The 15,952-nt window shown below is 38.3% G+C and overlaps 1 protein-coding gene across 1 annotated transcript; it reads left to right on the top strand.

The window, feature by feature from the left end:
• The first annotated feature begins 5,782 nt into the window (after positions 1-5,782).
• On the top strand, positions 5,783-14,410 carry LOC139709732 (uncharacterized). Its single transcript, XM_071621688.1, has 5 exons — positions 5,783-5,870; positions 7,296-7,503; positions 8,206-8,353; positions 9,121-9,232; positions 11,200-14,410. Exons 2-5 carry the CDS (start codon positions 7,341-7,343, stop codon positions 11,434-11,436), a joined length of 660 nt encoding a protein of 219 aa, XP_071477789.1. The 5' UTR covers positions 5,783-5,870; positions 7,296-7,340; the 3' UTR covers positions 11,437-14,410.
• Positions 14,411-15,952: the final 1,542 nt, after the last annotated feature.

Consider the following 15,952-nt stretch of genomic DNA (forward strand, 5'->3'; position numbering starts at 1 on the left):
GTGGAAAGCGTCTCCCTGGTATGAGAAAAATCTCTACCAACGTGTTCGTATACTAGTAACGAGGTTTAGTAAATGTTGTAGTGATTAGTGATTTACCATTTTGCCGGGGGGGGGGGGGGGGGGGAATAGTCTGAAATTGGTACTTTTCGCGGAAATCAACTGTACAAAGAATAAACTAGAACCAAGCTTACACAATTGGTCTAGCTAGCATGACCGTCATTTCATTCCGAGACCCAAACGAAAGTAGAAGAAATTTTGAGAGGTAAAGTTAGAGGGAGAGTTATACTTAGTAGTTGGGGAGCGCATCAAAGAATTAGAGCACGTATGTGTGTGTGTGTGTGTGTGTGTGTGTGTGTGTGTGTGTGTGTGTGTGTGTGTGTGTGTGTGTGTGTGTGATTTTATACATACATTTTCTTTGTATGTTAAAAATGTGATTCAGCAGCACAAGTGAGAAGAATACAGATGTGTAAAATTGTTCATACTTATTCTGTTGTGAAAATGATGCTAATATTGAATGGAGAATATTATTAAATAGTTTGTGTCTTTATGTGATTGAAGGTGAAAGATGCTCATCAAGAGATGAATGTAAATCATGAGAAGCAAGGATATTTTTCTTGAATTAAAAGAAGATAAATAAAAGATCGTTATTGTACACTTTATAGCTATCAAGAGTATACCATCATAAAATCCCCAAGCTTCAAATTTCTCACACTGATGAAATGCTCCTACCAGTAATTCAAAGTAAGTGGAGCTACATTTAAAGTATGTATAGTCAGTGAGTTGCAGGATTATATCATTCGATATACTCTGCACATATTTAAGCCATGAATAATGATTCTCTAGCAACATGATAATAGATATTGTTGTGGCTTTGAAGGGAAAAGACTGCACGGACAAGCAATGCGTTCAACTCACGCTGTCTTAATGAGTTTCACAACGGACTTGTTCCTTTCCTTTGTCTTGATAAATCAGCGTCTTTACCATAAAACACGATGACAAACAACAGAATGAATTAGATCCATATGCAGAATAATATCTCAACAGGACTACATTAGGCTCTACAAATTAGTCAATCATTGAAATTTCTGGCAAGTGGTCAGATATTGCAGTAGATTTTAGTTTCAGGAAATTGTGCTCAATATGGCTTGCAACTACTACCAGTTTTCCCATTTCCCACATGTTGCTTAACTTATGGCCACAATGCAGTCCAAGTGCAGAGCTACCAAGTCTCACGCAGAATGCGTGAGACTCAAGCATTTAGGGGCCATCTCACGATCTCACGCATGACACCCATTTTTCTCACGCATCGGGCGAAGTCTGCAACTTGGGCCTATTATAATGAGCATATATGGATAGCTCAAAAGATTAAAGTGATAGTTGCAATTGAAGGTATATTTCCCTTTTGTCTTTCAAAATATCAAGAGCTAAAAATATTAAGAGCTAAAAATATTAAGAGCTAAAAATATTAAGAGCTAAAAATTGAAAAAGCTCCCTACCGTGGGAGGCCACGGGGGAGGGGGGGGGGGGGGGGGTGGGGGGGGGACCCCTCCCACACCCTCGCTCGCGTCACTGGCGTAGCCAGGGGGGGGGCGATGGGGGCGATCGCCCCCCCTAAGATTTGGACCGGGGATTTGGGAGGCGGAAAAAAAAATGCGTGTATACTGTATGCATGCACATGAAGCGGGTCTCCTTTGCAACCTTTCATCAAATAAGATATTTTTTGAATATTTCACTCAAAGTGTGCACCAGATCGTTGAATTTCAATTCAAAATATGCAAAATCTCTCGTGCTTGGGAGGGGGTATCCCCCTCCCAAACCCTCCCCCTCTGTGCCTCTTTCCCTAGCTTAGTACACTTTTTAGATTTACAAAAAAATTATGAATAAGTCTGAGTGCACAAGACTTATCACATACCTTCAAAAAACTCAAGGTTCCCTCATGTATAAGGGGAATTTCCCCTTTTAATCGACCCTTTCCTCCCTCAGTCCCCTCCCCCATCAGTTTTTTTTTTTTTTTTTTTTTTGATTTCCCAAATGTTGATTCCATCAAATATGCGTATACGAGATATCTCAATTTCAACCTTAAAAAGGCAAAAGCTCCATCGGAAGGGAAAGGTGGAGATAACACTCGTCCACGCCTTCTCCCTGCTCACCCGCCCCTCCCCCCCCCCCCCCCCCCCCCCCCCTCCGCCATGCATAGAAGTAGACTGTGGCTATACACAGATCGCTTTATTTCAATTCTAAAAACGCAAAAGCTCCGCGAGCGGGAGGCGGAATTCCCCTTCCCCTAAGCTCTACCTCACTAGACTTTATACACTGACACACAGATGGTGCACATTCGGAATAAGAGCTAAATTCCGTGATTTTAACACTTCGATGAAAAAGTATTGCACCAAAAATTTGCACCAGATCGCTGAATTTCAGGTCTGAAAACGCAAAATCCCCTTCGTGTGGGAGGGGATATGCCCCTATCTACAACCTCGTGTGCATGCTTTTTCTGTTTGATTGCTGAACAGACAGCGTTCATGATATTCAGTGTAAGAATTAATACAAGAAGTGTATTTAAATATAGGCAAATTGTTCAATGATAATCTACATCAAAATATACTGCAACCTTAAACAAGTGGGACTGTTTCAACTCGTTAAAACACGCAAAAGCATGCATCAAGTTGCACCATTTGCAACATCAAAATGCAAAAAGTTCTCACCGTGGGAGGGGGTACACCCCCTCCCACACCCTCCCCCTCCTCCTTCGCTCGCTCCGCTCGCTCGGGTTCAGTCGCGTTCATGATATTCAGTGAAAAGAATTAATACAAGAAGATTATTTTAATGATACCATTTTATAGGCAAATTGTTCAATGATAATCTACATCAAAATAAACTGCTACCTTACACTAATGTTACTGTTTCACGTCGATAAAACGCGCAAAAACATGCATCAAACTGCATCATTTGCAACATCAAAATGCAAAAAGTTCTCACCGTGGGAGGGGGGACACCCCCTCCCACACCCTCCCCTCTCCCTTCGCTCGCTCCGCTTGCTCGGGTTCAGTCGCGTTCATGATTTTCAGTGAAAAGAATTAATACAAGAAGTGTATTTAAATCATACCATATTATAGGCAAATTGTTCAATGATAATCTACATCAAAATATACTGCTGCCTTACACTAATGTTACTGTTTCACGTCGATAAAACGCGAAAAAACATGCATCAAATTGCACCATTGCAACATCAAAATGCAAAAAGTTCTCACCGTGGGAGGGGGGACACCCCCTCCCACACCCTCCCCCTCCCCCTTCGCTCGCTCCGCTCGCTCGGGTTCAGTCGCGTTCATGATATTCAGTGAAAAGAATTAATACAAGAAGATTATTCAAATTGATACCATTTTATATGCAAATTGTTCAATAATAATCTACATCAAAATATACTGCTACCTTACACTAATGTTACTGTTTCACGTCGATAAAACGCGCAAAAACATGCATCAAACTGCATCATTTGCAACATCAAAATGCAAAAAGTTCTCACCGTGGGAGGGGGGGACACCCCTCCCACACCCTCCCCTCTCCCTTCGCTCACTCCGCTTGCTCGGGTTCAGTCGCGTTCATGATATTCAGTGAAAAGAATTAATACAAGAAGTGTATTTAAATCATACCATACTATAGGCAAATTGTTCAATGATAATCTACATCAAAATATACTGCTGCCTTACACTAATGTTACTGTTTCACGTCGATAAAACGCGCAAAAACATGCATCAAATTGCATCATTTGCAACATCAAAATGCTAAAAGTTCTCACCGTGGGAGGGGGGACACCCCCTCCCACACCCTCCCCTCTCCCTTCGCTCGCTCCGCTTGCTCGGGTTCAGTCGCGTTCATGATATTCAGTGAAAAGAATTAATACAAGAAGTGTATTTAAATCATACCATATTATAGGCAAATTGTTCAATGATAATCTACATCAAAATATACTGCAACCTTAAACAAGTGGGACTGTTTCAACTCGTTAAAACACGCAAAAACATGCATCAAGTTGCACCATTTGCAACATCAAAATGCAAAAAGTTCTCACCGTGGGAGGGGGTACACCCCCTCCCACACCCTCCCCCTCCTCCTTCGCTCGCTCCGCTCGCTCGGGTTCAGTCGCGTTCATGATATTCAGTGAAAAGAATTAATACAAGAAGATTATTTTAATGATACCATTGTATAGGCAAATTGTTCAATAATAATCTACATCAAAATAAACTGCTACCTTACACTAATGTTACTGTTTCACGTCGATAAAACGCGCAAAAACATGCATCAAACTGCATCATTTGCAACATCAAAATGCAAAAAGTTCTCACCGTGGGAGGGGGACACCCCCTCCCACACCCTCCCCTCCCCCCCTCGCTCGCTCCGCTTGCTCGGGTTCAGTCGCGTTCATGATATTCAGTGAAAAGAATTAATACAAAAAGTGTATTTGAATTATACCATTTTATAGGCAAATTGTTCAATAATAATCTACATCAAAATAAACTGCTACCTTAAACAAGTGGGACTGTTTCACGTCGATAAAACGCGCAAAAGCATGCATCAAATTGCACCATTTACAACATCAAAATGCAAAAAGTTCTCACCGTGGGAGGGGGGGACACCCCCCTCCCACACCCTCCCCCCCTCGCTCGCTCCGCTCGCTCGGGCTCGGTCGCTTCGCTCCCTCGCAGACTAACCGCCCCCCCTAAGATGAAATCCTGGCTACGCCGTTGGCTCGCGTGCACATATGCATGCCGAGATGCCGAGTCATGAAAATCTCACTCATAATTTTTTTTTTGAACTTGGCATCCCTGCAAGTGCAGTAAGAAAAAGATGTGGAAATGCATCGATTTTGTATACTCTGTGCAATTCTTTAACAAAAGATTGAACTATGATGGCAGATTTAATGAAACTTTATGCTGTGCTTTGCTTCACTACAAAATAATTATAAAGACAGCATAGATCATGGTCTATGAACACAGCACACATCATGGTCTAAGATAGTGTATGTGACAACATTTTAAACATGTGAAGAGTTTGTTTGCAAAAACCGATAAGTCCATTTTTGAAGATTTTGAAGTACGGTCTCTGTCATTAAGTACAAAATAATACCTTTTAAATGATATATTGGTCACTACATGTAAAGGTACATTTTTGAAGTTATAGTCAAAAGAAGCATTTTTTTTTAATTATTCTCTTTATTTTTCGTGACCTACGAAATATGGACTTATCGGTTTTTGTGAACAAACTCTTCATATAAGTACATAATTTGTATTTGAAGCATGCGTTTTGTGTTATGCATGTGTTTTTATTTTCAATTGTCAAACAATATGAATTGTCATATTCATTCTTTGCATTATGTATTGTTTTTGTTGAAATGAAATAAAGTATGCTATACTTGAATTGAAGACCTGAATATAAGAACGACCCAAGTCCAATTTTTGGCCAAATGAAGAGTTTGTTCACAAAAACCGATAAGTCCATTTTTGAAGATTTTGAAGTACGGTTTCTGTCATAAAGTACAAAATAATACCTTTTAAATGATATATTGGTCACTACATAATATAAAGGTACATTTTTGAAATTATGGTCAAATGAAGCAAAAAAAATTCTTATTATTCTCCTTACTTTTCTTGCTACCCGACGTGACGCGCGCACGGCCTACTGCACATCACACGGGCTGTTGTAGCTCCCAGAACTCCTATCCGTGATGTGCATAATTATATGTGGCATACAAAAGAGGTTTACATTAGATTCTGTTTTAGGTGGCACAGCTACGCAATCCGGTCGAGGCAGTGGTGACTATTTGATGACACAAAACTGAATTTCCTGAATTCAACCGACCTGGAACGCAGGTAGGTGACAAACCGTCTAGTATAAGTAGATCTAGCTGCTGTTTGCGTCGCTGATAGAAAGATTGATATATTAATCCATGCCCATGCTGTTTACGAACCGAAATAACCCGGCTTTTAGCTTTTTTTAGTTTTATGCGTTTCATTCGTGTAGTCCCAAATATATATAATTTCGTTAGTCATGATTCAACTTCACCGATTCGGCAACAAGCACGGCACACAATTTTCTTTGTGAAGCGATAGAGTGAGTTTCCAAAGAACACTTGGGTCAAAGAATACTAGGAAAGAGTTGAATACTAGGGTATGTAGAAACTTGTATGATTATGCGGCGTTTGCTAATTAATAGACCATCCATACATGATGAAATTGGTAGATTCCACTTTCCAATTGGTTGGACTTTGAACATGGACTTGAAGTGAGTTGAACTTAAGAAGATAAACACCAAACTGTAGTAGCCTAGTGTAGTGTAGTGTGCAAGTGTAACCGCACCAGCGACCCTAACCCCAGGGCGCTCTTTCTACACGGTGTGTGTTGGGGCTGGTGGCAGTTACAGCGACCCCAACACACGCTAGTTACAGCCACAGCGCCCCGCGCCGGGGTTAAATGAATTGCTGATGTGATAGTGCTGTGTTACATGTAGATTGTAGTTTTGTTTTGTTTTGTTCTTTTTTTTGGGCGGTCACTTCAACGGCTTGGCACCCTCCTCTTTGTCATGTCATGAATGAATGAAGCAGGATTTTTTACATGCATGAGTTGTGACTCCCTCACACATACAAATAGGACCTCAATTCTGTGCTAGCCGTTGCGATATGAGGGACAGAGTGGTTTTGCCCCTTTATGTATGTAGCATGTTGACAATATTGACAATAGAAACGTTGAGGGGACTGGGGACAGGATGATAACACACAATTGCTCAGTGAGACTCGGGAATTGAACCTGGGTCTTTTGGGTCTGGAGGCAGACGTACAGACGCGCTGTCGACTGAGCCAAGTCACTGTCCTTACTCTTGCTCTAATTCTGAACATGAAAATCATATAGGTGTGTGTTTTTGTTTAAAAGTGGGATCCAGACTTTCAGACTTGGTATATTTCTCATTATTGTCTTTACCAAGTCAGAGTGTGAAATTTTAAGGGGATCATTGGTCATGTATTCACATGGATTATAAAGCAGAATTCAGAAAATCACTTGAGACAATGCTACTAAATTGTTACTAGCTACTACTAGTAGTAGCACTACATGTATAATTATGTACAGCCCTTTTACTGTACACAATGTGCTTTGCACGGCATCTGGTCAGGCTGCTACTATTACTACTACTAGAAACTGTCTAGTACTTAGTAGTAGTAGTACTAACCTTACAGCAAGATTTGCTAAAAATACTCCCCAAAAGAGTATTTAACATTTCATGTACATTGTATTTTCATTCAGGCTTTGATTCTACAACCAGCTGCTTGTGCTCTGACCAAAACAATCATGGCACAGCTCATAAACAGTGTGGTGGTTTCGATCATCTCCACTCTCCTCTTTTGGAATGTGGCATCAGAATCATGGACATCAAGCAAATACATTGCAGAGTGTGGTTACTCGCTTCCTCCTTCTTTTCTCTGTGACCCTGACAATATTTTGGATGACCCAAGTGAGTGCATAAGTTTAATCTTTTAAGTTATCATTTGCAGGTACTTCTAAGAAAATTTTTATGTTTTTCTTTGCTAATTATAAATGTTTTCCTTTTCATTGCTCAATAAATGATTATGGTAATGTCTACAACAATTTAAAAAAAAAATTCATCTACTTTTAAGCTCATTTTCCTCACAGTTGTGTCATATACTGTACGTCATGATGCTCTCATTTTCTTATCCAGTTAGCTTCCAGCTGGGAAGAGACAATATATTGCATTTATGTTATAGTGTCCAACTTTTTTTTTTACATCTAATCATTGGTCTTGTCATGGACACAACTATATTCTACTTCGGTGTATTTAATCCCAATGTTAATGGCTACAGCCAGAACATGCATTGTTTGCTTTTAGTTTCAGTATGAGTAATGATGTGATGATATGGTGTTATTGTCCCAGGGTAGCTAGCCTCTTCAATGTTAGCGCTGTTCTTTCAGAGGTTTCTGCAATCATCATTACTCACACATTGCCAGGAACTCTTTTTAGCACCTGGATTGGGATGGACATGATGGATAAAGACATCCTGTTTAAGAAATTGGCACTTGGCAAGACTTGAACTCAGGGCCTCCATGTCAAAGTCAAGAGCCATATGTAATTCATCAGGCTTTGGTTTACCTAAAACTCGAATGAAATTGATTAGATATTCCATCATATAACCTGCAGCCAGTGAAACCGCAAGTCAGCTAGCAGAAATCAACAGCAACAACACGGAGGGCGTTATTTACTGGAAGGAGGGGCAGTATGTCGAATTCTTCTATGGCTACACAATTGCAGCCACCGTTGTGGGCAGCATCGAACCAGAAGAGAATGAGTAAGACACAGCATTATATTAATATTCTATATCAGGTGTTTGCCTCTGTCCTCTGGAATTCATGCATCTCAGACTTTCCATTGCCTTTACTGTGAGTACTTTAATGGGGGTACTTTACCCAAAATAGTGTATGCAGACAGATTCTGTGAAGGCAGAAATAGTAGCAGTACATGCAAGTTAAATTTGGGGAAATCTGCCAGTCTGCTCAAACATTGTATGAATTTTTAAGTTTTGGTTAGATCCATGTGGCGTTGTCCATGGAAAAGAAGATTGCAATAATTTGTGATGTCACAGTAAAACAAGGATAAAATGAGTATACAAAGAGAATTCGACATAATATGATTTTTTTGACAAGCACAATGAGAGAGCACCTTTCTCTTTCAGTAGCCAAAGGAACAATATTACCCGTAATATGTCCGAAACAAGTCACAGAAATGTGTAGTTTTTACAAAAATGTAAATTTTGATAATTTTCTATATGTTTTCTTTATAATAGCTCTGCATATGAATGCACACATGTATATGGGTTAGATTCCCCTTGAACAACACTTTGTTTCAAATTCAGCAACAGGATAGAGTACTATTTGCAAAGTTTAATGCAAAAAAAATCAAGATTCAGTCAATGGAATGCAATGGCTTGAAGTAATATGTCATGGCATATCAAAAGCGAGTGTTGCGAGTATCTAGATAAAACAATGAAACAAACACAAGTAACTCCTGTAGGTGGCTAGTCAGTCTTATGACATTGTTTCTTTGTTTTGCCCACAGAACTCCTGACCAGAGTATAAAAAGATTTGGGGAGGCAGTGCAGAAAGATTGGTTTGGTCACCGAAAATGTGATAACTCCACTCTTGTGCTACTCACTCTGAATTCCTCAAAGGTAAGACTCAAGTTGAAATCAGTCGAGATGGCATGTCAGATTTCCTTATGATTCTGATTGCATAACGATGTATTTGGTCGGCAGTGAAGAGGGTAGGTTTGATGTAGGTCTGGTGAGAAGAGAGTTCTGAATCCGGTTGTCCCGCTTCATCCTGATAATAGATTCATGTGTAAATGTATTTTAGGTTGCCATGTGATTTTATAGGTATCTAATTGGCCATGATCTTGCAAAACTATGTACATTATCTCATTTGTGACAATTTGGAGATATTAAAAGTTTATATGCTTGCTGATTTTCATATAGCAGTTTATATAAATTGGGATTGTGTTCTGTACCAAAAAGTGAAAGTATATTTTTTATGTAATTCAAAATATGAATTCCTCATCAAATCTTTAGAGATATTTTACTTTTATTTTGTTAAGATGATGGGCAATTCCGCGGTTAATAATGTTACATTTGAACAAATTTAGATATTTGTTTTTACTACAAAATTACCATTTATTCATTTCAAGTCAAAATTATGTCAAAAACATATTCATCCTTCCCATGTTTATGATACAGAAAAGAATGAATACAATCCAAGAAATATTAGAATTGCTATGGCAACTTAAAGGGCTGGTTAGTAACGTTACGAAAAAAGGACATGACAAAAAAATCAATGTCTTGTAACAAAAAGTGTGCAAAAATTCAAGTTACTTCAAACAAAGTGTTGCAGTAATTTCAATTATTGCATCATGACAAATGTTCATGCAAATTTTTTTAGCAGTTCGACCGATAATTTTTTAGCTAGACCCCCAAAAGCATGGTTAGTAACGTTACGGTTAGTAACGTTACATTTGTCCAGAGTAATTCCGCAGGTCATTTCACCCTTTTGTAATTGACAAAATGTCACATGACTTCTGGAGTATTTAAATGTATTCATCTTTTACCCTTTAGCAAAGCTTTGAGGAAAAAATTTCAAAGGAACCCACTGTAATTTGCATTTAAGTGAATTTCAGCATCCCCAGTCCCACATGTACAGTTTAGATGATGGTTTTAGATCTTGCAAAATCAATGAATACAAAAAATAAAATCTACTGAATTTGAAAGACCTTAATGATTGATGAACATCCATGGCATTAGTTGATACCTAAATCAAGGAGTAAGATAAAGAGGCACATTTCTTTTATCCATGTCATGTCCACCTAACTGCGGAATTGCCCTGATACATACTTCTGCTGTATCGCTGTAGTAATATGGGTAACACCGTACACTACACCTGTGCAGAAAGGTAGAAACCAGAAAAATGTTCAATCTATCGTTTTATAAACAGCTTGCTGGATTTATACTGTTTGCATACATGTGACTGTCTTCTCAAGCAAACCACAAGAGCCTGTCTACCTGTGTGTGTGTGTGTGTGTGTCTGTCTGTCTGTCTGTCTGTCTGTCTAGCTGGCTGGCTGACAGTCTGTTTGTGTGTCCGTGTGTGTTCACTTTGTGAACACATTTAAAGTGACTGTGTATATTTCATTAGTATCATAATCAAATGGAAACTACTAAAAATTGCTGAGGAATGTGTATTTGTGTTTTATAGGCCACTTAACCAGGGTTTTATTGTTATTTTCTTTGTCTGTTGGGAAAAGTGAAGTAGATGACTCTGTAACCTGCAATTGGGGCTTATTTGTCGCTGTCTTTAGTAGTATGCACAATCATGTAGCAACCTATGGGCATTTCTGTGTTAATGAGATTTTGCTACAACGAGTAATTGAAGAACAAGTGATGACAGACAGTAAGAACTGATAGCTTCGAGTATCTCATCATGACAGGGGTTTACCTGTAAGTGCCATAATCCCCTGAACGTTGACAGGATTATCATTGCCAACTGTTGGCAGAGGAAAAGTCAGGGTAGATGTTATTGCCTGTGCTATTGTCTCCTCGAACAAATCTGAGAACCATGACCCCCTTGATGACTACTGTATGCACCCATAGATCTCCCTCTTCCCCGGCGATGGCTCGTTAAAGAGGATGCGCGCCCGTCACTTGACGGTCTGCGATCACCTACAGGTGGAGGAAGGGAACATCACCGACACCCTGATGGCTTGCCTTGCTGACCTGGACGCTGCCATGGAGGATGCCTTCAGACCGATGACCAACACGGGCTGGGGGTATGGTGGGGTGATCGCCATCCTAGCCATGCTCTTCTTTCATTACTGGATCAAGTATTGAGCAGGTCACCCATGCCTTCCCTCCTCCTCCAGATTTTTTGCTCAAACACCAACTCAACCCCAGAGTTAGAGAAAAGAGAAAAATAGACACTGGACTGATATAGGAAGATACAAAATGGAAAACTATAAACAAGAGAGTGTCTTAGTGCAGATGAAATGAATGCATGTACATCTTTAGAATCACAACTTACAAAAACTTAAAAAAGAGAAATTCAATATTTTCATGTTTTTATGGGTGACTGGATGGAGTATGACGATTCCAACCAAGAAAGGTAATACTGCCCCCCCCCCCCCAAAAAAAAAAGGGAGATATCTGGTGCTGTTTCACAGGCAGCCATTGGAGGTTATGAAGAATTCAGATGATACGAGATTACATGTATCTCGTTTTTGTTACCAGGTGGGGAGTGGCATTAAAACGCCGTGTGGCATCTACAATTGCCACTTTGGGATATTATACAGAGCATCATTAAAGTTCATGTGCTCAGTCATGCATGACATTTGTCAACATAATGCAGCATCAATGGAAAGAGGAAGAGTTCTTCTTTCCTCACAACCGAAATTACACTCTCTATAGATGACAATTATGAAATGGTAGCCCTCCAAAATTGGATTACCTTTTTTTTTTGATACACTCTGTAGAATGATGAGTTTCCAACAGTCAATCCTTGATGTGGTATGTGTTAGTTGCCCAGCAGCCCTCACAAACAAATTTGATGCCATGTAAGAGAATGCAGTGGTTGTGGAAGGTATGAGTCAACCAACTTGAAATATTGGATTGCCGTTTTGTTGGCATCAACTTCTTTCTCTGTAGCTATTCTGAGGGGATAAACATATTTGACAAATGTTTATGTCTCAATTTTGGACTTCTTTAGAATTCTTTCATCAATCACCTTTTCATTTCTTTTTAACTTGTCATGCTATTAGTATTTTTCTGTCTTTTTCCCAAACTTACCCCACCATCTTCATTCTTGGTAGAGATCAAAGACGCTTAACCAAGACAGGAAATTGCGCGCTAATCCTGTACAAAACAAATGGACAGCGCGCGGTCCTCATGCGTATTACGCACATCACCTGAGACCACTAAAAGATGCTTGATAAACAACAACAACAACTTCAAAGACAGCACGTCTCAGGTGATGTGCATCTTTGCCTGAGATGCGCTGTCTTTGAAGTTGTTTATCAAGCGTCTTTGATTGTTTTTAGATCATGTTGTTGCCAAATTTTTACCTCCACGAAATAATCCTTATTACTTTAAAATCTAGTTCTTCAAAATAATCCCCTTAATCAGAAAAAAAGCTACGACTATAAGATTTAAATCTTTTTAAGATAATAAAAATACCACTACCTTTGGAAATGAATGATGTTTCTAGGTGTACTGAGTTTGTACTTAGCTCTCTTTTGTATAGTCATGTAAGGTAGCCATTTTGTTTCCATTATTATCACGCGCCTTCCTAGCTTCCTCTACTCTCTATTATCTTTGGTAGAGGGCTTCTTGCCGCTAACCTTCAGTATTTAGAGCACAATGAAGCCACTCATGTAACCAAACTCAACGTATACATGTACATAGTCAATGCTGTGAAAGCTTCATTGATTTATAAAGGTGCATTGTGGCATACATGTCTGTGTGATAGAATTAAAAGGACAAGTGCAATCATGAAAACTTCTAGATAAAAGTACAACAATAAAAAGAAATAATGCATGAAGATATGTGTGACAAGAGATTTCTATCATTATAAACCTGAATTATTCTTAGGTTTTAAGAACAAAGAGGGTAGTTGAGCTTTAACATGTTCACAATTAGCAAAAGTTTAAGTCTATCTGTATGCATATACAGTCAATTTCACCTAATGTCAATCTTTCCCAGGTTGAAAAATTGGCTAATTTGAATTAAAATTATACTGGGATGGATATAAACATGTGTATGTAAGTCGAAGTTCATGTAAGTCAAAAGATTTCCTAGGGTCTGTTGGATTCGACTTAGTTGAGGTCGACTGTATTTGAATCTACATATTTTTCTGCCTTCTATGAATTCTCTGTGTATCTCCATGATGAAATTTGAAATTTCTAGAGTTTCTGATGATTTGCAGGAAACATTTAAGGTGCAAAATTTTGTTTTCCAATTCTGGTGCCCAAGCTCTGATGCACCATTGAATGTGAACAAGAAGATACTATTTTTGTATGAAATGATTTTGATATAATACATAAATGTAATGGTAAATACCTTGTCTGCTCAGATGGTCATCTGCCATGGACAAAAATTATGACAGTCATTGATAATTGCAGAAATAATGGGGCTAGTCTGCAGTGGTATGTAATTGAAGTCATTCAGCTATGATTGATCAAGATTTTTGTTGTCTGTTGAAGTAGTCTGTGAAGAGAAGGCAAAGTACATGTATGAATCACATTTCAGTCATGTTATCAACCACACTACATGATATACAATGTATTTTGATTATTTAGATTTAAAAAATGACATGAAATGAATGCAGCTGTACTTAGCTAGAGAAATGTCTTTAGGGTTCTTCACATGTCTGTGGTGATATCTTTTCATGAAATACCATTTGGGATGTGGTTTCCTTCCTCTTTTTTTCTTCACATGTTCTGAAATATACTCTAGTCTTGTTTTTGTGTCAAATGTAAAGTAAAGGTATTTATCAATCATGTTGCACAGTTAGTGGATGATGATGTTCTAGTCTTGTGATGGGGAGATTTTCACATTTACAGTCTTAAACTGTAAACCAAATTAAGTATTTTGTCTTTCCTAGGTGAATTTCCATCCAATCCTCACTTTATAGTGCCTTGTTTTCTAAACAAAGAAAAATAAATGCTCTGCATCATAATTGATATTTAGAAAATGTATAACCAATTTCTGACCAAGATGGCGGAACAGATTTGAGCATTGCTGACCTAATTGAAAGAAAAGAAACCTAACCGATTACAACTATTAAATATATAATTTTATGTTATTAGGTACATGTGGTCTTGAACATGCTGTTATTACATTTTATAATGATGTTTTTATTTGCTCATTGTTGTTTTATAAAAACTTTACCTTTCTGGGAGCATATTCCTATTTCCTCTCATTCATTCACTCATTTTGAAAACTTTCTTTGTTTTGAAGTAATTATGTTGTTGGAAAGGTCCCCAAGAATATTGGGTGGATGCATGCCTGCAGATGAAATTGATACCCAAACATTGTTGTTAGTCATAGATTGTTTGTTCATTTGTTTTGGTTTTTTTAATGAAAGTATTTGATGATTACAAGAATAATCAGATTGTACCTTGTTTATTGCTTCATTTTTTAATGATCAATATTCTATTATAAGAATTTCTATATTGTCAGTCAATAATCTAATACTGAACTGCTGTCATCATCATTATGCCATTATCAAAATTATTATATCATCATTTTTGAAAAGGTGAAGTTATTCATCCATTTATTTTATGGCTTACCACCCTTTTTTGCTCTCATTTTAAAAGCATGCATGTGAGTACATAGCTAACTTACTGCCATTGAGTATGCATGGATTTTGTTGTGTGTAGCATAGATATATGGCTTTCATCTGCCGAAGGAATATTTAGTCAGAAAAGCTGTTATTACTCGAGAAATGTGGTGTCTGCATGATACATGGTGTTCAAAGTTCTACAGTGTAGTTTAGTTATAACCATCCTTTTGCAAAATGCAAAGGGCTTGTTGACTACTTTCATTTTCAGAGTGGCTTACTAGTAGTGTCTGTTTTGAAAGTATCCACCAACAACCTCAATTCCAACTCCTGGTTCTAACTTTTAAATTCCCAATTTTTACTAAATCTCTTCATATGCAAGATGGTAAAGAGTGTTGTCATACATTATTGACATGTGTAAAGTATCAGATCAAACTGTTGACCGAATGAACGGTCTGTATCGTGTCGTTGGGGATATGTTCTGCAGAGACTACATATGGCTTCACATAATCCCCTCCTATACGGAGGAGGGCCGTAAGGTAAATAAAACAAACAACAAAACTAAACAAAAAAGTTAAAAAAACTCCTCCATACAGACAGATTTTTCCGTCTAATCAGACTGCTACTGAATCATAAAAGGAAGAGAAAATACAAAGAGACTTTTGCATGTTTAAAATCTGATTTATTTGTCATATTTACTTTTGTACAGGCCTATGTCGAAGGTCTTCCAGTCACAAAGGAAAATACTGTAAAACAAGGAATTTTCGCGTGCATTTTAATTTCGCGAATTTTGCGAGCGCCAAGATTCGCGAAATTAAAATGCACGCGAAAGTTCTTGTCTACACTATATGCATTGAATGCCAGTGGCAGTTCGCGAAAATTTCATGCCGCAAAAAAGGCCGTCGGCTCCAATTCGCGAAAAATTCATGCCGCGAATATATCATGTTTTACAGTATTCGTTTTTCCCCTCATGACAGAATTTGAAGTTTGGCAAACCACTATCATCTGTTTACAGGTTTCCTTGTCTCAAGGTTCTGTGTATACAAAATTCAGAAAGGTATGCTACCAAATGTT

The sequence above is a fragment of the Diadema antillarum genome, unplaced genomic scaffold (genome assembly GCF_040938485.1).
Source record: "Diadema antillarum isolate AM-2024a unplaced genomic scaffold, OU_Dant_1.0 seq00001465_RagTag, whole genome shotgun sequence".
Classification (NCBI taxonomy): domain Eukaryota; kingdom Metazoa; phylum Echinodermata; class Echinoidea; order Diadematoida; family Diadematidae; genus Diadema; species Diadema antillarum.